Source organism: Myotis myotis, unplaced genomic scaffold (assembly GCF_014108235.1).
Source record: "Myotis myotis isolate mMyoMyo1 unplaced genomic scaffold, mMyoMyo1.p scaffold_m19_p_4, whole genome shotgun sequence".
Lineage (NCBI taxonomy): Eukaryota > Metazoa > Chordata > Mammalia > Chiroptera > Vespertilionidae > Myotis > Myotis myotis.
The window spans coordinates 11,153,235-11,174,694 of NW_023416346.1; the positions used below are offsets into that span (position 1 = coordinate 11,153,235).

At 46.8% G+C, this 21,460-nt stretch overlaps 2 protein-coding genes across 5 annotated transcripts in view; one reads left to right on the forward strand and one right to left on the reverse strand.

The window, feature by feature from the left end:
- Positions 1–607: 607 nt before the first annotated feature.
- FUNDC2 (FUN14 domain containing 2) lies at positions 608–16,093 on the reverse strand. Its single transcript, XM_036305453.1, has 5 exons — positions 15,895–16,093; positions 9,318–9,456; positions 7,864–7,939; positions 7,178–7,309; positions 608–1,470 (listed from the first exon to the last, which is right to left on the reverse strand). The coding sequence occupies exons 1-5, from the start codon at positions 16,025–16,027 to the stop codon at positions 1,393–1,395; spliced, it is 558 nt and encodes a 185-aa protein (XP_036161346.1). The 5' UTR covers positions 16,028–16,093; the 3' UTR covers positions 608–1,392.
- Positions 16,094–16,865: 772 nt separating this feature from the next.
- Positions 16,866–21,460, forward strand: part of F8 (coagulation factor VIII) — a 97,818-nt gene continuing 93,223 nt past the window's right edge. For 2 of the 4 annotated variants that reach the window (XR_004966916.1, XM_036304845.1), the window contains exons 1-2: positions 16,866–16,967; positions 19,109–19,191. Coding sequence is in view for 2 of the 4 variants with exons in the window: in XM_036304845.1 (XP_036160738.1) it covers positions 19,119–19,191 (73 nt within the window). In the remaining 2 variants the exon portion in view is untranslated. The remainder of the gene's footprint in view (positions 16,968–19,108; positions 19,192–21,460) is intronic. The other 2 variants (XM_036304846.1, XM_036304848.1) reach the window with 2 other exon arrangements.

Sequence of the window (21,460 nt, forward strand, 5' to 3'; positions counted from 1 at the left end):
TGCACCTTCAACCAAGGATATTTTTCCATTGATTTTTAGAGAGAGTGGGAGGGGGAGAGACAGAGAGAGAGCAACATCAATGTGAGAGAGACACATCCATTGGTTGCCTCCAACACTTGCCCCTATCAGGCCTGGGGATCGAGCATGCAACCCAGGTACATGCCCTTGACTGGAATCGAACCTGGGTCCCTTCAGTCCATGGGCTGACACTCTAACCCAGTGGTTCTCAACCTTTTGGCCCTTTAAATACAGTTCCTCATGTTGTGACCCAACCATAAAATTATTTTCGTTGCTACTTCATAACTGTAATGTTGCTACTGTTATGAATCGTCATGTAAATACCTGATATGCAGGATGATCTTAGGCGACCCCTGTGAAAGGGTCGTTCGACCGCCAAAGGGGTCGCGACCCACAGGTTGAGAACCTCTGCCAGTCAAACTGGCCAGGACAAGGATGGTTCAAACATTAACGTATTTTATACTAACTGGATAAAGAAACAATTGGCACAGAGGAGCTAACTACCCCTAATGCTTTGTCAAGAAGTAAATACTTCACATTTCAAAGCTTAAAACTGTTTGTATGAAATAAAAATCCAAGAGCTTCCTCCTCCCAGCTAAAGTCATTTATTTGACCATAAATAAACGCTTTGGGAATAGCCATGAGCCGTATTATCCTGTATGGTGGAAACCCCCCATCCCGGGATAACATCTTAATGCCCCAAAATGATTCATTAAGTCTGATTATCCAATGATGTATCTATTGGTTGATTTCCCTAAACTTTGTCCCACCAAACACCCTATCTTCAGTTCATCATATGTTTAGCACAAGTTCATTCTACATTCATAATGTTTCAATTATACTGTTTATCCCACCATTTTGTCAGGATAATTTTAACAGTTATAAATACCTCTTCCTGTAATCCAAAACCAACTAAAAAAGAAAGTAGACACCAAAAATCTTTCATGCTTAAATGCAAATGTATTCAGTTCCTTTCCATGCCGCACATACTAAGGTATCTATGTGCTTGTTATTCCTGTTCTAATTCAAGTTGGGGCACCTTTGAGGATCCACTCATCCTCCACAGTGAGCTATATTGCACTGTGCTAGTAAGTATCTTATGTCGGGGGAAAGGAACGTTCCTGACCTACAGCTCAGTCAAGTGGGGAGTGTTCTGGGAGGACAGGTGGTCTATTGTATCTTCCGTTGTTGTCATGAGGCTCACAGTAGGGTCATTATCAGTTCGTATCAACAGATGCCTATAGAAGCCACTCAGATATGCTATAGCAGGGAAGAAGGCACAGGAGAAGAGGAGGAGACTTGATGTCCTATGATGGAGTGTAGAGGCTGGTCTAGGTACAGAAACCGGGAGTAACGGAAGAGAGGAGGTCCTCCTTAGGATGCCATGCCAAGCAGAAAGCCTCCGAAAAATCCACCAGTCACTAGAACATTCTTCTTCACAAACAACACCACCTGGGAAACAAGAGACAGGCAATAAGCTATTTTGCTAAGGATCTTACTATTATTAGAAACTAGAGGCCCGGCGCATGGAATTCATGCGCAGGAAGGGTCCTTAGGCCTGGCCTGAGATCAGGACTGATCTTCCCCGGCTGCCGGCAGCTGGCCCCGCCTGCCACTGCCACCGGTAGCCCTGTGTGTGGGGGGCGACTGGGCCCCGGCACTGCCTGCATCTGCCACCACCCACCCCCAGTTCCCAATCGGGTGATTAGGGCCTGCAGGCTGGGGACAGCTCCTGTGTTGAGCATCTGCCCCGATGGTCAGTGCACATCACAGCCGACCAGTTGCTCCACTGTCGTCGATTTGCATCTTACGCTTTTATATATATAGAGCAGTGATGGCGAACCTATGACACGCGTCAGAGGTGACACGCAAACTCATTTTTTTAATTGATTTTTCTGTTAAATGGCATTTAAATATTTAAAATAAATATCAAAAATATAAGTCTTTGTTTTACTATGGTTGCAAATATCAAAAAATTTCTATATGTGACACGGCACCAGAGTTAAATTAGGGTTTTTCAAAATGCTGACACGCTGAGCTCAAAAGGTTCACCATCGCCCTAGCCGGTTTGGCTCAGTGGATAGAGCGTCGGCCTGCAGACTGAAAGGTCCCGGGTTCGGTTCTGGTCAAGGGCATGTACTTTGGTTGTGGGCACATCCCTGGTGGGGGGTGTGCAGGAGGCAGCTGATCGATGTTTCTCTCTCATGGATGTTTCTGACTCTCAATCCCTCTCCCTTCCTCTCTGTAAAAAATCAATAAAATATATTTTGAAGAAAAAAAAAAGGTTCGCCATCACGATATAGAGATTGTCTCTGTTATCTTTGCCATCTTGACAATGTCAATCCACTCATCTGTTGAGTAGTTTGTACTTTACCCACAGGGTAAGAGAAGCTATAAATGGACCTGCATGTGAAAAAGAGCCCTGGCTGCTGTGGGGAGAATAAGACTACAGGGAGCCCAGGAGGAAGTAGGACACAGATCAGGAGGTGAGATGGTAGGTGTTTGGATCAAGGTGGTAGCAGGGGTGCTAGTGCACAGTGATCAAATTCAACAGATGTTTTCAAGACAGGACTTTGTGTGACCACATAACTGGTCATATAGAGGCTGAGGAGAAGTCAAGTGAGAGTGGAAGGGAGGGGGAGAGACAGAGAGCAACATTGATGTGAGACACATCAACTGGCTGCCTCCCCCACCAATGGACTCTGTCTTTAGGAAGAGAGCTAAGAAATCCGCCCAAAAGTTCACACAGGGACAGGGACAGGGAAGGACAGAGTTCATGGGGGCAGTTATGGGGAAAGAGCAGAGCTGTATTCAATAAACTGGTTAGAGCAATTCAAGATTTCCAATTTCACCCCTTCCACTCTCTTCAATACCTGCTATCCAGTGGAGGCTGTTCACTCTGAATCTCAACTCCAAATTTTTCTATACATTCATCCTATCCATCCATCTGTCCATCTATCCACCCATACCCCTCTGAGACCCTCTCTCAAGGAGATGCTATGTATTCTTATTCTCACACTTCACTATATCAGAGGATGACTAAGAGATGAGGTCCTTATTTTCTTAAATTCCCAAAGCTTCCTACATCCAGTCAAGTTAGTTCCTACTCATCTGAAGCTCCCATGTCTGTGTTCTATAATCTCCACTTCAGAATGTTGGTAAAAGAACTTTCTTCCAAGTAGAACCACCACCTTCAAAAGTGTTCATGGGGCCCTAGCTGGTTTGGCTCAGTGGAAAAGCATTGGCCTGAGGACTGAAGGGTCCCAGGTTCGATTCCAGTCCAGGGCACATGCCCGGGTTGGGGCTGGATCCCCAGGAGGGGGTGTGCAGGAGGCAGACTATCCATTATTCTCTCTCAGCATTGATGTTCCTATCTCTCCCTCTCCCTTCCTGTCTAAAATCAATAAAAAAATATATTTTGAAAAAAAGTGTTCATGGGGCCTGGCTGGTGTGGCTCGGTGGCTGGGCATGGACCCATGAACCAGGAGGTCATAGTTCAATTCCCTGTCAGGGCACATACCCCGGTTGCGAGCTCGATCCCCAGTAGGGGACGTGCAAGAGGCAGCTGATCAATGATTCCCTCTCATCATTGATGTTTCTATCTCCTTTTCCCTTCCTCTCTTTGAATAAAAACATTTTTAAAAAGTGTTCATGGGCTGAGGAATCTCAGATGGAAGGTGTGGGAAGGTGGGAGGGTGGGAAGTGACCAACCAAAGAACTTGTATGCATATATGCATAACCCAATGGACACAGACAATAGGGTGGTGAAGGCCTGGGGCGGGGGTGGGCTAGAAGGGGTCAATGGGGGGAAAAGAGGGAAAAGTGTGATACTTTCAACTATATTTTTTAAAGCAAACTGGCCTGATCTGGGGGTGGGGCCGGCCCCACCCCTGGTGGGTCCCTACCACCCTGATGGGCCCATGGCCCTTCCCCTCAGCCAGCTCCGCCCCCGATCAGCCACCCCACTCCAATCAGGGGCAGGGCTGGCTGGCCAACCACCCATGGCCCCTCCCTCAGGCCACTGGCCCCTGATCGGCCTCCCAACCCCATTCAGGGGCGGGGCTGGCCGGCTCACTGCCCCTCCCCACAGCCAGTACTGCCCCATCAGCCTCCACCACCCCGATCAGCCCGCAGCCCCTCCCTCCAGCAAGCTCCGTCCCTAATCGCCCCCCCACACCAATCAGGGGCTGGGCTGGCGGGCCCTCTGCCCACAGCCCTTCCAATGGCCAGTCCCAACCGCAATCGGCTCCCCTACCCCAATTGGGGGTGGGGTCCGCCAGCCAACCTCCCACCACCTCCTCTTCCCCACAGGCCTAGCCAGACCCCACCCTCTAGTCTTATATAATAAAAGCCTAATATGCAAATTGACTGAACGGCTGAACGACCGGTGAAATGACCAGTCGCTATGACGTGCACTGACCACCAGGGGCAGACGCTCAGGCCGGCCAAGGTGGGTACCAGCAGGCCCTCCCCCCACCCCCCGATCGCCCACCGGTTGCCCCGCAGATCAGCCCTGATCATCGCCAGGCCTAGGGACCCTACCCATGCATGAATTTCCTGCACCGGGCCTCTAGTATTATTATATTTAAGAATGTTTTTCTTGAATAATGGGTGTTTAATGCATGCAACATTATATTTAAAATCGTTTTTCTTGAGATATTAATGTTTATTGCATGTAACATTATCAAAGATCATTTTTCTTGAAATAAAAATTAAAAATATCTTTAACTCAATTTAAAAAAACTGTCTTCATATACCTGTATGCATGCATATAAGCACAACCAATAGATGCAAGACACTGCGGAAGGGGTTGAGGGCAAGTGCTGGGGGGTAGGGGAGGGTCGGGGGGGGAGAGGGTCAATGGGGGAAAAAAGGAGACATATGTACTACTATTTGTAATACCTTAAACAATATATAAATAAATTTTGAATAAATAAATAAATAAATAATCTTTAACTCAATTAAAAAAAAACCTGTCTTCATATACCTGGCTATGCGGAATGGTGTTCAGCCTTTTTCTAGTCTGCTAAGTCATTTACCACTCAGATACGTGCTTTCCAACTCCCCCAAATTTGCTGACATTTGCTGTCTACTGATATTCCTCTCCTGTTCCCTTGGTCCTTGTGGGTTTAACCACTTTTATTTTATTACTGTCATTTAGGTATATTTCAGAAGGAAGCAGAGAAATGCTATGTTCAATCTGCCAACATTTAACCCAAGTTCACCTACTACCACCTATTCTATTTGATTACATGACTTTCTCCTGTCACTGCTACTAGAGTGTGAGTGCCTCAAAGACAAGGCCTAATTCAGTTTACTCCTAAGTCATAAATCCTTCCCCTTTCTCTGTGAATCCAGAACTCCATTGCTCCAGGCTATGGAAGGTGCCAGCCATTTATTTCTCTACAGTTCACTGTAATTATTACTTGGGGACATCTAACATATTTCTCTTTTTCAAATATATTTTTATTGATTTCAGAGAGGAAGGGAGAGGGAGATAGAAACATCAATGATGAGAGATAATCAATAATCGGCTGCCTCCTGCACACCCCCTACTGAGGATCCAGCCTACAACCCGGGCATGTGCCTTGACTGGGAATCAAACCGTGACCTCCTGGTTCATAGGTCGACCCTCAACCACTGAACCATACCAGTCGGGCTAATAAAGCAGTAGCAAAACACATCCTTTTAAAAAAGAAAATTTTTTTCCTGTTCTCCAGTGCCAGCCAATATAACCTAAACTGGTTTTGTGCAAACCACACCCATGGGTCAAATCCAGCTGGCTGCGTGCTTTAAAATCAAGTTCCATCACATCAAAGCTGCACCCACTTTGTCTGAATATCATTTATGGTTATTTTCGTGCTACACAGTGGAGTTCAGTATTTGTAACCACATGGCTTACAAAGCTGAAAATATTTACCATTGGCCCTTTACAAAAAAAGGTTGCCACCCCCAAGGCTAGACATTAAAGATCATTTTTCTTGAATTAAAAAAAAAATCTTTAACTCAATAAAAATAACTGTTTTCATATACCTGCATGCATGCATAGAAGCACAACCAATAGATGCAAGACACTGCGGGGGGTGGGGGGGAGGTGAGGGCAAGTGCCGGGGGGTGGCGGAGGCTGGGAGGGGACAAAAAAATGTGTCCATTTTTTGCATGGACACAAAAAATGATTGTATTGGCTGTACCATCTGCATCTTTATTATCCTCCTCACTGGCTGCATTGCCCCCATCCCTACAAGAACTAGTTCAAGAGATGATGGACTCATGTATGTGCACATATCACTTTGCATTCTCACTCACTGACAAGTCACCAAACACTTCAATTGTCCAGCTTTTTAAAAAAAGGACTCTGGCCTGGCTGGAGTGGCTCAGTTGCTCAAGTGTCATCCTATGCACTGAAAGGTTGTGGGTTCGATTCCCAGTCGGCATGTATGGAAGACAACTGATTGATTGATGTTTCTGTTTCTCTCTCTCCCTCTCTCTCTATTTCTGTCCCCCACACTCCTCTCCCTCTCTCCCTCCCTCCCTCTCTAGGCATGTCCCCGGGTGAGAATTAAAAGAAATGCCTGAGCCCAGCCAGTGTGGCTCAGTGGTTGAGCACTGACCTATGAACAAGGAGATCATGGTTCAATTCCCAGTCAGGGCACCTGCCCAGGTTGTAGGCTCGATCCCCAGTTTAGGTGTGTAGGAGGCAGCTGATCAATGATTCTTGCTCAGCATTAATGTTTACCTTTCTCTCTCTCCCTTCCTCTCTGAAATCAATAAAAATACATATTTTTTGCCGAAACCGGTTTGGCTCAGTGGATAGAGCGTCGGCCTGCGGACTGAAGGGTCCTGGGTTCGATTCCGGTCAAGGGCATGTACCTGGGTTGTGGGCACATCCCCAGTGGGAGATGTGCAGGAGGCAGCTGATCGATGTTTCTCTCCCATCGATGTTTCTAGCTCTCTATCTCTCTCCTTTCCTCTCTGTAAAAAATCAATAAAAATATATTAAAAAAAAAAAATATATATATATATATATATATGTTTTTTAAAAATGTCTGAGGTGAAGCTATTCCATCCAAAGTTGACAAATAGATGTCTAAGCCCATTTTTGGGCACACACAACTGTCTGCACCCTTCACACACTTCACATAAACAAAACCAGACGCACCTCCTCGGCTTTGCTTTTCACCTCTGTAGGTAAGTGGTTGCTCTTGCGGATCTTCAGCTGTTCCTTGGCCTTCTTCATGTCCTTCTCTACTCGTTGCCAGTCAATTTTGATGTAGCCAGTGTGGTTTGCAATCTATAGTTTCAACAACAGCAAGAAATAGGAAACATAGGCTCATTCTTTCTTTTTGTCAGGATAAATCACTGAAGTGCTTTATCGAAAACCCTTCTGACTCCATTTATTGAGACATTTGCCATCCAGGACTTTGTATGACAATGATATTCACTCAACATCTACTTGGCATCCACCCTATGTGCAAGGCCCTATGCCTGGCACCAGAATTCAATAGACAGCCCTTCAATGACTCCTGGCAAATCTTTTACTTTATTTATACACTTACCCCTCTCTAAAAGGTTTTAAGTTAGAGCCCTGGCTGGTGGTATTTCCGTGGTTAGAGTGAGAGAGAGAAATAGGTACTTATATCCCCATATTATAAGTGAGAAAATAAAATGCAACTAGTAATTGATGAAGTCTGACTCAAAGGTTGCTGGCATTTCAAATAGTACATGTATACAAGTGCAAAGACTATTCTAGTGTAATATTGGCAGAGTTACATTACAGCTCCTCATACCACATCCCTAATGGGCAAGCAGAATTTCCAAACACCGAGGAATATTTCACATACAGACCTGAAGGAGAAAAAAACCTCCTCCCACAGCTGTTGCAGCCAATTTTCCAACCTTCTGGAATATGAAACCTGTGCACCTACAAAAACCAAACCACCATCAGACAAGTCGACAGGCTGTTAAATACACAAAAAGTTCTGACATATATATACATATATAATGAAATATTTAAAATAATTATATATATGAAATGATATATATATCATATATATGATATGAAATATTATTTAGCCTTAAAAATTTGAGAAAATCTTACCATTTACAACAACATGGATGGACCCACAGGGCATTATGCTAAGTGAAATAAGTCAGACAAAGAAAAACAAATACTGTATGATCTCCTTTATATGTGGAATCCTAGAAAAAGAGAGCCCTACCTGGTTTGCTCAGTGGTTAGTGTCAGCCCACTGACTGAAGGGCCGTAGGTTCGATTTTAGTCAAGGGCACGTACCTGGGTTGCAGGCTCAATCCCTGCCCCAGTCAGGGCACATGGGGGAGGCAGCCAATCGATGGGTCTCACATCGATGTTTCTCTGTTTCTCCCCCTCCCTTCCACTCTCCCTAAAAAATCAATGCAGGAGCCCTAGCCGGTTTGGCTCAGTGGATAGAACGTCGGCCTGCAGACCGAAGGGTCCCAGGTTCAATTCTGGTCGGGAGCACATGCCTCGGTTGCGGGCTCGGTCCAACGTGCAGGAGGCACGTGCCGATCAATGATTCCCTCTCATCATTGATGCTTCTATCTCTATCACCCTCACCCTTCCTCTCTGAAATCAATAAAAATATTTTTTTTTTAAAAAAAAATCAATGGGGGAAAAATATCCTGGGGTGAGGATTAACAAAAAAAAAAAACACAAAAAAAGAAAGAAAGAAAAAAGAAAAAGATAGAGAGCAGGGGGAGGGGGAATTGGAAGAAGGCGGTCCAAAGATACTAACTTGTAGTTATAAGACAAATAAGTACCAGGGATGTAAAGTACATGATGACTAGAGTTAACACCGCTGTATGATAAATAGGAGAGTTATTAAGAAAGCCAATCCTAAGAGTTCTCATCACAAGGAGACTTTTTCTTCTTTTTTATTGTATCTATATAAAATAATGGATGTTAACCAAACCTACTGTGGTAAACATTTTACAATATATGTAAATCAAGGCATCATGCTATACACCTTAAACTTATATAGTGATATATGTCAATTACTTCTCACTAAAACTGGGGGACATGAGGATAAATAATAACAGTACTGATTTCAGAGTTGTGAGAAGGAAATGATTATATGGCATGTAGTAAATACTTTGTGTAACCATTAAATCACACTTTAACATGTTTTGATAAATGCTACACATTAAGTGATCGATTTCACAGAAGCCAATGTGCTTTTATTGGCTAACGGAGGTGATTCCCATCACCACGATATTAAAACATGCAAACAAAAACACCGGCCACCTTTCACATCACTCACCATCCAGTGACACCTCCGATTAACAGCTGGGTTGCAACGCTGTATTTTTCAGCTGAGGGCCCAGTTTCCTGCCCGAACAGCTTGCGCCACCATGGTTGCTTCTTAGCATATTCCGCAAGGTCCAGTGACTCAAAATGACCTACAAGAATGAAGATAGTGAATAAGAACATGGCCACTTTTACAATAAATTACTGCCATTCCTAACTAGATTAAGAGATTTAAAAAGACGTAGCTGGAATAAGAACCTCCCAATATTCTATTTTCAATAGTAAATTAGTTCTGAAATTCTGACTGGCAATTCTTGAAAATCTGAGTGAAATCAACAAATAATATTTGTCCTAGAGGAAAACAACCTAGACGATTTAAAGTCAGTAACTCTAGTTTTTCCTCTCGAATTTAAAAACCACCAAAAAGCCCTAGCTGATTTGGTTCAGTGGATAGAGTGTCTGCCTGCGGACTGAAGGGTCCCCGGTTCAATTTCGGTCAAGGGCACATGCCCAGGTTGCAGGCTCGATCTCCAGTAGGGGGCGTGGAGGTGGTGGCCGACCAATGATTCTCTCTCATTATTGATGTGTCTATCTTTCTCTTCCTCTCTGAAATCAATAAAAATATATTTTTAAAAAGACCACCAAAAAGACATAGGAAAAACTGCTAATAATACTTAGTAATGCATTCTAAATTAAATGGATTTCCTTCATTTTCTTCTCCTTTTCAGGAGTAACTCAATAATATTCAATGGCCCACAAATTGCTAGATTCTGAGTATTATGTGGATCTCCAGCTCGGGCTGCCCCAGCAGTCCTCACCAGCCATGAGCCCTGCCTCTGGCATCCTCCCAAGGGGAGTGGCCTGTGGGATCAGGCCGAAACCGGCTCTCTGACATCCCTGAGGGGTTCCAGATTGCGAGGGTGCAGGCCAGGCCAAGGGACCCCACCAGTGCATGATCGGGGCTGGGGAGGGACCGTGGGAGGGCTCCAGGGCATGTCCGGCCCAGTCTCGTCCAGTCCCAATCGGGACCGATCGGGGCAGATAGGGGCCGGCAAGCCAGGGAGGGATGCAGGAGGTTGGCCAGTCGGGGAGGGACCGCAAGAGGGCTTCAGGGCATGTCCGGCCCATCTCGCTCAGTCCCGATTGGCCCAGCAGCAAGCTAACCTACAGGTCAGAGCGTCTGCCCCCGGTGATCAGTGCACTTCTTAGCAAGCAGTTGAGCGGCCTTAACATACTAGAGGCCCGGTGCACAAATTTTTTGCGGGGGGGGGGGGGTGAGGGGGGAGTCCCCTCAGCCAGTTTAGGCCTGGTCCCTAGGATCAGGCCTAAACCGGCAGTCGGACATCCCTCTCACAATAAAGGACCGCTGGTTCCTAACTGCTCACCTGCCTGCCTGCCTTATCGCCCCTAACTGCCCCCCCCCCGCCAGCCTGATCGCCCCTAACTGCCTCTGCCTGCCGGCCTGGTCGCCCCCAACTGCCCCCCCTGCTGGCCTGGTCATCCCCAACTTCCCCCCTGCTGGCCTGGTCGCCCCCAACTTCCCCCCTGCTGGCCTGGTTGCCCCTTACTACCCCCCTGCCGACCTGGTCGCCCCTTACTGCCCCCCCCCGGCCTGGTCGCACCTTACTGCCCCCCCCCCGCCAACCTAGTCGCCTCCAACTGCCCCCTTCTGCTGGCCTGGTCGCCCCTAACTTCTCCCCCTGCCGGCCTGGTCACCCCCAACTGCCCCCCCTGCCGACCTGGTCACCTCCAACTGCCCCCCCCTGCCAACCTGGTCACCCCCAACTGCCCCCCCTGCCAACCTGGTCACCCCAACTGCCCCCCGCTGCCGGCCTGGTCACCCCACACAGCCTGCTGTTCAGTCGTTTTGTCGTCCCTCACTAACCCCATGCCAACCTTGTCACCCCACGCAGCCCGCCGTTGGGTTCTCCATCCAGTTGTTTCGGTTGTGACAGCCCCAGGCTTTTTATATAGTAGGATTACGCTTTGATTGGTTGAACAGTCTACCAGTCACTGGACAACCAGACATTTAGCATATTAGGCTTTTATTATATAAGATTGACAAACTGCTTCTAAAATGTATATGAAGATGCAAAGGGCCCAGCGTACTGTTCCAGTTACTATGACTATAAAACAAATTACCCCCAAAACTTCATGGAGCAAAACAATCATTGATTGTGCTCTCAGACGCTGTAGAGCAGGCATTAAGACTGGGCGCAGCATCACAGCACATGCCAGTTGCATGATGTATGAGGCTTCAAATACAAGACTGACAGGCAGGGGTCTGAAATCATCTACTACAGTCACACACACAGGCTGCCCCTCTATGTGGTTAGTTTGGACTGCCTTAGAGCATGGTGTCTAGGTTCAAGGATGCCTGTTCCAAAGGAGAAAGTGAGAGAACAAGGGAGTCTGAGTGGTGGGCAGAATGACCATTTAAGGCCTAGCCTCAGAAGCCAAACAGTGTTACTTCCACTGCATCCTGTTGGATCAGCCACAAACTCGCGCTCAGATTCAAGAGGGAATACAGACCCCATCAACTCAGTGGAAGTGTTACCAGAAAGGGGACCTGGCCTAAGGGTCTGCCTAGAGTCAGCCAGTAGTGTGTGGTTTCTTAACTTCATGATGGAAACGTTTCAGGAGTCCAGGTGAATTTTAGAGGATGTTTATTAAAGATGGGGACAAGGAAGGGCTTAGGATAACAGGAGAAGCACTGGGTAGGGAAATGAGCCTAGGCTGGGTTGCTTTAGCTCTCTAAAAAGTCAGAGAGAAGGAGGCCTTGGAGACAGGTTCAGGGGGGTTTGCTTGGGATGAAATGCCACTACCCCTCACTGCCCTGGTTGCAAGCCTTGTGGGGTCACTTAGTGATACAGAATAGTAAGAAGCTAGGAAAATTCCAGGACAAGTGGAATAGGAGAAACTAAGACAGGTAGTAGTTACATAGCAGTTTACAGCCACCGAGTAAATCCTATCTTCCCTAAACCAAAGACACTTCTCCCCAACCAGAGAATAAATAGCTTAAGTCACCCTACTCAGGGAGACAGATGACAGAAATCCAACTAGTGCCATTTGCAAGTCACACCCAAGGACAGATAAATTAAGAGAAACTCATTTTGGTATGTCAGCATAAAGCTGATGAATATTCTATTGATCCACCCCTAAGACCTCCCCTAAATGCCCAACCCTTAACTCCTGAAAATTAAGGTCCCTGTGTGCTCCCCCTCCCCACCCCTTATGCCCTGCCACGTATGCCCAAACATATAAGGGAGCCCATGAAACTTACAACCAGGGATGCAATGGGCAGCAGCAGCTCAGTCCCAGGGTGCTCTCCCTCCTGGGACCATGCCTGTGCCATTCCCTTCCCCTCTTTCCCCCACAGGCATGTATCCCCTAATCTCTAAGGGACCTCATGACATTTACAACCAGGGGAGCAGTGGGCAGCGACAGCTTGTCCTGGGCTAACCCCTGAACCTGTCTCCAAGGCCCCCCTTTCTCTGACTTCCCAGTGAGTTAAAGCAGCCCAGCCTAGGCTCTCCTGTTGCTTCTTTATGCCCTTCCACTGTCCTAAGCGTCTTTCTGCTTCAGTCAATAAATTCTTGCTTGCTTCTCTGCATTTTGTCTCTTGATTGAAATCTTTCCTTCAAGGAGACAAGAACTGAGGTCTGGTTGAGTTTAGGAGATGCATGCCTGCAGGGGAAGAAGGGAGTGGGGGAGTGGACCTTTATTTTTGAGGGGTTTTAAAGGCTGGACATTTAGGGGAGGATCTCAATAGAATACTCATCAGCTTTATGCTGATGTACCAAAAGAGATTTAGTCTCAACTCCATCTGTCCTTGGGTGTGGTTGGCAAATGGCACTAATTTGGATTCCTGCTGTCTCCGTGAGTAGGGTGGTTTAAGCTATTTTCCCTAGGGGGGGGGGAGGGGGCGAGAAATGTAAACCATTTACTCTTAGTGTCCCTGGTTTAGGGAAGATAGAAATTACTAGATGGCTGCAAACTGCTGTTTAACTATCTGTTTCAGTTTCCCTATTGGGTGTATCCTGGCTTACTAGCCTGTCTCAGAAGGAATGTCAAAGTCACAGTGAAAAGAAAGCACGTGGAATGGAAGATGTTGCTGCAACCATTTAGGAAAACACAAAGTGCCATAAGTGACCAAAGCAATTTTTTGGGGAAAAGAACAAAGGTCAAAGAATTTCAAGACTTACAAAGCTACCATATTTGACAGTGTAAAATGGACCTAAGGATACACATATAGTCATTTGATTTTTGAAACATGGCACCAAGGTAATTAAATGGGTAATGAAACTCTTCAGCAAATTGTATTAGAACTATTAGGTGTCTGTAAAATCAAAACCCTCAACCCTTACCTTAGCTATCATACACAAAATACAATTCAAGAATTAATTCACGATGGATCCCAATTCCCTAGATCTAAAGTATGGATGTTTGAAGAACTGGGCTGTCTATGGCCTCACAAGTAGTTAAATGAAAAACCTTTTTCTAACATAAGAAAACATTACTGCTGCTCGGCCAGCGTTGCTCAGTGGTTGAGTTTTGACTTATTAACCAGGAGATTGTGGTTCGATTCCAAGTCAGGGCGCATGCCCGGGATTCAGGCTTGATTGTCAGTAGGGGGGCGTGCAGGAGGCAGCCAATCAATGATTCTCTCTCATCATTGATGTTTCTCTCTCCATCTCTGAAAGCAATAAAAATATATTTAAAGAAAAAAGAAAGAAGACATTACTGCTATGCTGAAAAAACTCTTTCCCTTTGTTAAATAAAACTGAAAGTAAGAGTGAGTTTTGAGTTTTGTTTTCATGTAATTTTACCAAGCCCCTTAGCTCAAAAGGGGCTCCAGTCAAAAGGGGGATCAAATTAGAGCCATTTAGTTCACACAACTTCAGTCATTCAACAAACACTGCTAAGCACTGGGGGAAATCAGTGATCACAGTGTTACGTGATGATCACTATGATAAAGATCGAAATTCATGATATCAACCTCAAAATTTCTGGCAATAATTTCCTAGGTGCAAATACTTGATCAAACTACACATTTGAAGTGAGTAAGGGCAGACTGCTCTACAGGAAAATAATTAGATTGTGCATTGCAATCCCTTAGTCATCTATATTCAGTGGTGTGTTTATAAATGTTTAACAAACAGTTTGGGGGGAGGGCTGATTTGTAGTGTGTGCCCATTTCCTTGGTGTATTCACTCACTGTGAGTGTGACATCACTGAATTGTGACATCACTGAACACAGTTTGGGAAGAGATACAGTAGTGCACCATACTGCCATTTCCATCACATAGATACAATAAATGTAAATAGCCTTAAGAGCATAAATAACAGTAAAACATGGCAAATAATAAAGTGATAAGTTTTGACTATTTTCACTGTCTTTGTTTTAACATCATTTATGTAATTTTTAAAATTGGTTTCAGAGAGGAAGGGAGAGGGAGAGAGAGATAGAAACAATGATGGGAGAGACTTATTGATCGGCTGCCTCCTGCACACCCCCCACTGGTGATCGCGCCTGCAACCTAGGCAAGTGCCCTTGACCGGAATTGAACTGGGGACCCTTCAGTCCACAGGTAAACACTCTATCCACTGAGCCACACCAGCCAGGGCATAATTTATGTAATTTTAAGTTTATATAATTGATTTTTAAATTTTTATTTTTAGCCTGGATGGTGTGGCTCAGTGGTTGAGCATTGACCTATGAACCAGGAGGTCACAGTTCGATTCCCAGTCAGGACACATGCCAGGGTTGTGGGCTAGATCCCCAGTGTGGGGCGTGCAGGAGGCAGCCGATCAATGATTCTCTCTCAGCATTGATGTTTCTATCTCTCTCTCCTTCTCCCTTCCTCTCTGAAATCAATAAAAATATATTTTTATATTTGTTTAAAGTATTACAGATGCTGCGTCCATGCGTTATGCATAGAAATTCTTTGGTTAATCTCTTTCCACCCACTCCGACCCCCTTTCCCTGAGATTGTCTGTTCCATGGCTCCGTTTAGTACTTGAATCTTGTAAGCAAGTACTGAATTGACTATGACTATGAAGTAGTCAAAGTAGGGCAAGAGCATGATTTAAAGACGTGTTCCCCTGCGTATTATATTCTTGGGAATCTTCCTTTACGCAGACTAAAGAAAAGACTATTTCAAAGTACCATCCCAAGGATACTACTCTTTAAAAATCATCAACAGCGCCAGGGTAGGCGCCTTGCACACAGAAAAACACTTGCCAGGGGTTTGACATGAGCGTTCAAAGGGAGAAATAAGCCGCCTTAGTCTCAAAGTGCCGGACCTACGGAGAACAGGGACGGAATGTCTCAGGGCTTAGGTTTTGGGGGCGGCGCCGGAAGTCTGAGCCCAACAGGAGGCAACACCCCGGGCCGATCAGCCCCTGCCTGGCGCCTGACCTTGGCCGGACCCTGGGAACGGCCGGGACAGGGGCAAACCCCGGACGCCCACCCCGTCCCTGCGCTGTTAGGGCTCCCGGGGGAGCTCTGCCGGGCTGTGGAGCCTCCTGCTTCCGCAGCCGAGGAAGGCGGCTCCCGCGACGCCGGCGGCGCGCGTGCTCGTCCTTACCTTGAGTGGACGCGGCCATTTCGGCGAGTTGGTCTCGCGATGACATGCGTGGCAGCTCGGCGCCGAAAGACAAGGAGTGGCGCGGCGGCGTCGGCGTGAGCTGGTTTCCGGCACGTGGTTCAGATGTTTCCATGCCGGAGGCCTTAGCGGAAGAGGGCGGGCTGGGCTCCAGGCGGTGTCTCCCAACCTCAGCGCGCAACTGCGTCACAAGGCTCCCGGCGCGGCGTCATTAGCCCCGAGGCCCCGCCCAGCAGATGCGTCGCGCATGCGCAGAAAAGCCCCGCGCGCAGTTTCTCAAAGGTACTTCTGGGAGTTCATGTCCTGAGGAGTTTCACGGGCGTGAACGAAACCGGGTCCTCCTCTAGTAAAGACGATTTTAACTAAAAATAAAACAGGCTTGTCCTGTTTGTTTATGTAACCATTGAGCAAATCTTTATCAGAGCCGCTATGATCCCGACGCTGATAATCAGTAATAGAAGCGCTCAGAAAGAAAAGAGTTTCTGGTGGAACAGAGTGAGGAATCTGTAAGGGAAGGCGGGGGAAGGTGGATGGGTGGGTGGGAGGTGAGCAACCAAAGACCTTGTAAGCATATATGCATAACCCATGGACACAGACAGAAAGGTGGTGAAGGCCTGGGGAGGGGTGCGGGGGTGGGCTGGAGGGGGCCAATGGGGGTAAAAGGACATACACTTTCAACAATAAAGATATAAAATAAATTGGATTTAAAAATTCTAGCTTAAGAAAAAGAAATTAAAGAGCTTCTTTGCCTACAATGCCTATGGAGCCCTTGTTATTCGAACTCCTATCAAACCCCACAAATCCAATTCATTAGCAACCCCCATAAACTCTCCCTTCACAGTGAATCTAACCATTTCTCACTCCCCCGGTGCTAACATTTTAGCCCAGGTCACACCCAGTTAACAGGTTGACCTGTTTCTACTCTTGTCTCCATAAAGTCTATTTTCTCCAACAGGACCAGAAAGATGAGTCTTAAAGGTAATTGCTGTGAAAAAGGTGAAGAGATTAAGAAAAAAAAAACATCATGGACACAGGCGACAGTATGATTACCAGAGGTAAAGTGGGCTGGGGGGAAGGGGACGGGGTCCTAGGGGTCTGCCTAGGGCTAGCCAGTTCTGTGTGGGTTCTTGATTTTGTACAAAAAAATTTCACAACACAAATCCAGGTGAATTTTAGGGGATGTTTATTAAAGCTGGGGACAATGCCTGGCTGTTGCGGCGCAATGGTTAAGCATTGACCAATGAATCAGGAGGTCACAGTTAGATTCCTGGTCAGGGCAAGTGCCCAGGTTGTTGGCTCCATATCCAGTCAGGGTGTGCAGGAGGCAGCCAGTCAATGATTCTCTCTCATCATTGACGTTTCTCTCTCTCTCTCTCCCTTCCTCTCTGAAATCAATAAAAAAAGAATGTTTTTTAAAAATGCTGGGGACAGTGAAACAAAGAAGGGCCTAGGATATTAGAAATACTAGGTGGGGAAATGAGCCTAGGCTGGGCTGCCTGGGTTCACTAAGAAGTTAGAGAGAAGGGGATCTTGGGGACAAGTTCAGGGGGTTTGCCAGGATGAACTGCTGCTGTCCATTGCTACCCTGGTTGCCAACTTCTTGGGGTCCCTTAGAGTTTAGGAGATACATGCCTGTGGAGGAAGAAGAGGAGGAGGAGGAGGGGAAAGGCACTGGGCGTGCTCCTGGGAGAGCGCAGGCTTGACCCTCATTTTGAGGTGTAATAAAGGCTGGGAATTTAGGGGAGATCCTAGGGGAGGATCTCAGTAGAATACCCGTCAGCTTTATGCTGATGTGATTTATTCTCTTAACTTCATCTGTCTTTGGGTGTGGTTGGCAAATGGCACTAATTGCCTACCACAGAAAGAGACTTGACTTTGGGCCAAGGGACCCCACCGGTGCACGAATCCATGCACCAGGCCTCTAGTATGCATATAAAATCTTTGGTTTATCTCTTCCCACCCTCCCCCCTCTTCCCTTCCCTCTGTTTCCATGCCTGTGCATTGAGCACCTGCCCCCTGGTGGTCAGTGCATATCATAGCTACCGGTTGAATGGTCAGATAGTTGCTTAGGCTTTTATATATATAGACTAGAGGCCCAGTGCACAAAAATTTGTGCACTGGGGCGGGGGCCCTCAGCCCGGCCTGTGCCCTCAGTCTGGGACCCCTCGGGGGATGACCACCTGCTGGCTGAGGCCTGCTCCCGGGGGATTGGGCCAAAGATGGCAATCAGACATCCCTCTGGCAGCCTGGCAGCCCTTGGGGAATCCACTTGCCAGCAGGGAGCAGACCTAAGCTGCAGTCGGACATCCTTAGAGCTGCTGAGGAGGCAGGAGAGGCTCCCACCACCACAGCTGTACTGGCAGCCATCAGCCTGGCTTGTGGCTGAGCAGAGCTCCCCAATGTGGGAGCACACTGACCACCAGAGGGCAGCTCCTGCATTGAGCATCTGCCCCCTGGTGGTCAGTGTGTGTCATAATGACCAGTCATTCCCAGTCTTTCTGCTGTTAGGGTCAGTTTGCATATTACCCTTTTATTATATAGGATAGAGGCCTGGTGCACGGGTGGGGGCCGGCTGGTTTGCCCTGAATGGTGTCCCAGATCAGGGTGGGGGTCCTGCTTGGGTGCCTGGCCAGCCTGGATGAGGGGCTGATGGCTGTTTTCAGGCTGCCTGCACCCCTTCAGGGTGGGGGTCCCCACTGGGGTGCCTGGCCAGCCTGGATGAGGGGCTGATGGCTGTTTTTAGGCTGCCTGCACCCCCTTCAGGGTGTGGGTCCCCACTGGGGTGCCTGGCCAGCCTGGATGAGGGGCTGAGGGCTGTTTTCAGGTGGGCCAAGCCTGCAACTGAAGCTCCCAGTCTCTCCTTTTTTCTTTTTTTTCTTATTCTGGGATTTATTTACCTTCTGTAATTGAAAATTTGTTGCGGCTCCAGCTCCAAGGGTGGCCTGCTGAAAGCAGGTTTCTGGGTTTGTTTAGCGTCTATAATTGAAACAGTGTTGCATCCGGAGCTCAGAGCTGGGCCGTGGCAGGCGGGGAACCTTGGCTTCCTCCATTGCCGGGGCAACCAAGCCTCATGTTTGCTTCAGCTGCATGGCTGCCAGCTGCCATCTTGGTTGGCAGTTAATTTGCATATCACCCTGATTAGCCAATGGGAACCGTAGCGGAGGTATGGTTAATTACCATGTTTTTCTATTATTAGATAGGATAGGATGTTGTACAACAATGATTACCATTGGCTGTCCACATCTGAGGATCCCCAACCCCAGGAGGCAGAACCCACAGGTATGAAGGGCTGACTGTACTTTCTTTTGTGCACATTTATTTTACCTTCTAACACAGTGAATAAGATACTAATGTATTAGAAGTATTGCTTATTGTCTCTCAGCTGTTTTTATTTTTCACAACTGTGCACCCAGTGCCTAGGACAGATGGGTAATTGCATAGCCTTAGGCAAACCATTTAATCTCTGTGCACCTCGATGCTTCATCTCTCTCTCCCTCTCCCTTCCTCTCTCTCTAAAAATCAATAAAAACATATTTTTTTAAAAACCAAAAAAACTATAAAGCAGATCCTGTCACTCCTTTGCAGAGCCCTCCGCTGGCCTCTGACCTCACTCAGAGTAAGATCCTGGGTCTCTACCAGGGTATAGTGCATCCACCATGATCTGCATGTCCCTACCTCCAACCTCCATGGTCTCATCTCACTCTGGCTACTGACCTCCTTGCTCTTCCTTAAAATACAAAGCAAACTCTTGTGCCTAGAACTTAGCACCCGCTATTTCCTTTTCCTGAAACACCTTTCTTTGCAGTTGCATTGTGAGGATTAAATCAGATAATGTGTAAAGCATCTGGCAGAGAATTTATCACCCTGTGTTGTAACTATGGGGATACTTTTCTGTCTCTCCCATTGGACTATGTCTCCCAGAAGGCGGGACCTGGATTTTATTCATCTCTGAGGCTTAGGGGTTAGGAGCATGACTTCTGGAACCAGATTACCTGGGTTTGAATGCTACCACTTACAAACTGGGTGACCATGGCCAAGTTGCCTAACCTCTCTATGCTTCAGTTTCATCACCTGTAAAATGAAGACAAGAATTACAGTTGTAGCCGGTGTGGCTTAGTGATTGAGCATCATCCTATGCACTGAGAGGTCACCTGTTTGATTCCTGGTCAGAGCACATGCCCAGGTTGCAGGCTTGATCCCCATTGTGGGGTGTGCAGGAGGCAGCCAATCAATGTTTCTCTCTCATCTATGTTTCTATCTCAGCCGTGGGCAAACTACGGCCCGCGGGCTGGATCCGGCCCGTTTGAAATGAATAAAACTATTGAAAAAAAAGACCGTACCCTTTTATGTAATGATGTTTACTTTGAATTTATATTAGTTCACACAAACACTCCATCCATGCTTTTGTTCCGGCCCTCCAGTCCAGTTTAAGAACCCATTGTGGCCCTCGAGTCAAAAAGTTTGCCCACTCCTGTTCTATCTCTCTCTCCCTCTCCCTTCCTCTCTGAAATCAATAAAAAAATATTTTTTAAAAGAATAGCAGCTGCATTAGAAAGCACTTACAACAGTTCCTGGCATGTAGTACATGCAGTTATTACCTCTGCATCCTGGTGCCTGGTAGAGAGAGGTACAGCACATTTTTATCAAAGGGCCTTCCTCTGGCTTGTTTCCAAGCTGGACAACATCTCACCAATTGCTGCCAAACACATTCTTACCCGGGCAGAACTGAACTCTCAGTGATAACATTTCTTATTGCGACCCTGGTCAAGTTTCTTCTTATTATCTCCTATACTTTGAGGGCCTTGGGGAGGCCCTCACTCCCCCTAATGTATATTAACCCAATAGTTTCTCTGCTTGAACTAAGCATGGCAGGTTTCTGATGTAAGGAGATACAGTATCCTATACCTGGGCCAAATGTAAGCAAACGTAAGAAGCCTCAAGTAGCAACGATGCAAGATAAATAGACACATACATTTCTGGTGGTTATGAGTGCTATGTATAAAAACAAAGCCAGGCCCGGCCGGTGTGGCCCAGTGCTTGAGTGTGGACCTATGAACCAAGAGGTCAAGGTTCCATTCCCATTCAGGGCACGTGCCCCGGTTGTGGGCTTGATCCCCAGTGTGGGGCATGAAGGTTGCAGCCGATCAATGATTCTCTCTCATCATTGATGTTTCTATCTCTCCCTCTTCCTTCCTCTCTGAAATCAATATTTTGATTTTTTAAATATTTTTTGAAAGTAACTAAAAAAGCCAGGAGGGATATCAGTAGTGCTAGTGTGGGTACAGAGCTTACCATGTAAAGTTGGTCCTTGTTGGAGCTCATTGGGAAGGCAAGATTTGAGTCAAGACTTGAAGGAGATGTAGGAGTGGGAATGTGTGGGGATCTGGGGGAAAGGTGTTTCAAGAAGAGGAAATAGCCAGTGGCAAGTTCTAGGCACAAGAGTTTGCTTTGTATTTTAAGGAAGAGCAAGGAGGTCAGTAGCCAGAGTGAGATGGGACCACGGAGGTCGGAGGAAGGGACATGCAGATCATGGTAGATGAACTAGGCC

Bases quoted from the DNA above. Each gene is read 5' to 3' on its own strand.
- FUNDC2 (XM_036305453.1), bottom strand. From the start codon at position 16,027: ATGGAAACATCTGAACCACGTGCCGGAAACCAGCTCACGCCGACGCCG. The intron at 9,457-15,894 runs GTAAGGACGAGC...TCATTCTTGTAG, and splicing joins AATGGCCGCGTCCACTCAAG to GTCATTTTGAGTCACTGGAC. The intron at 7,940-9,317 runs GTGAGTGATGTG...TGGTTTTTGTAG, and splicing joins ATCGGAGGTGTCACTGGATG to GTGCACAGGTTTCATATTCC.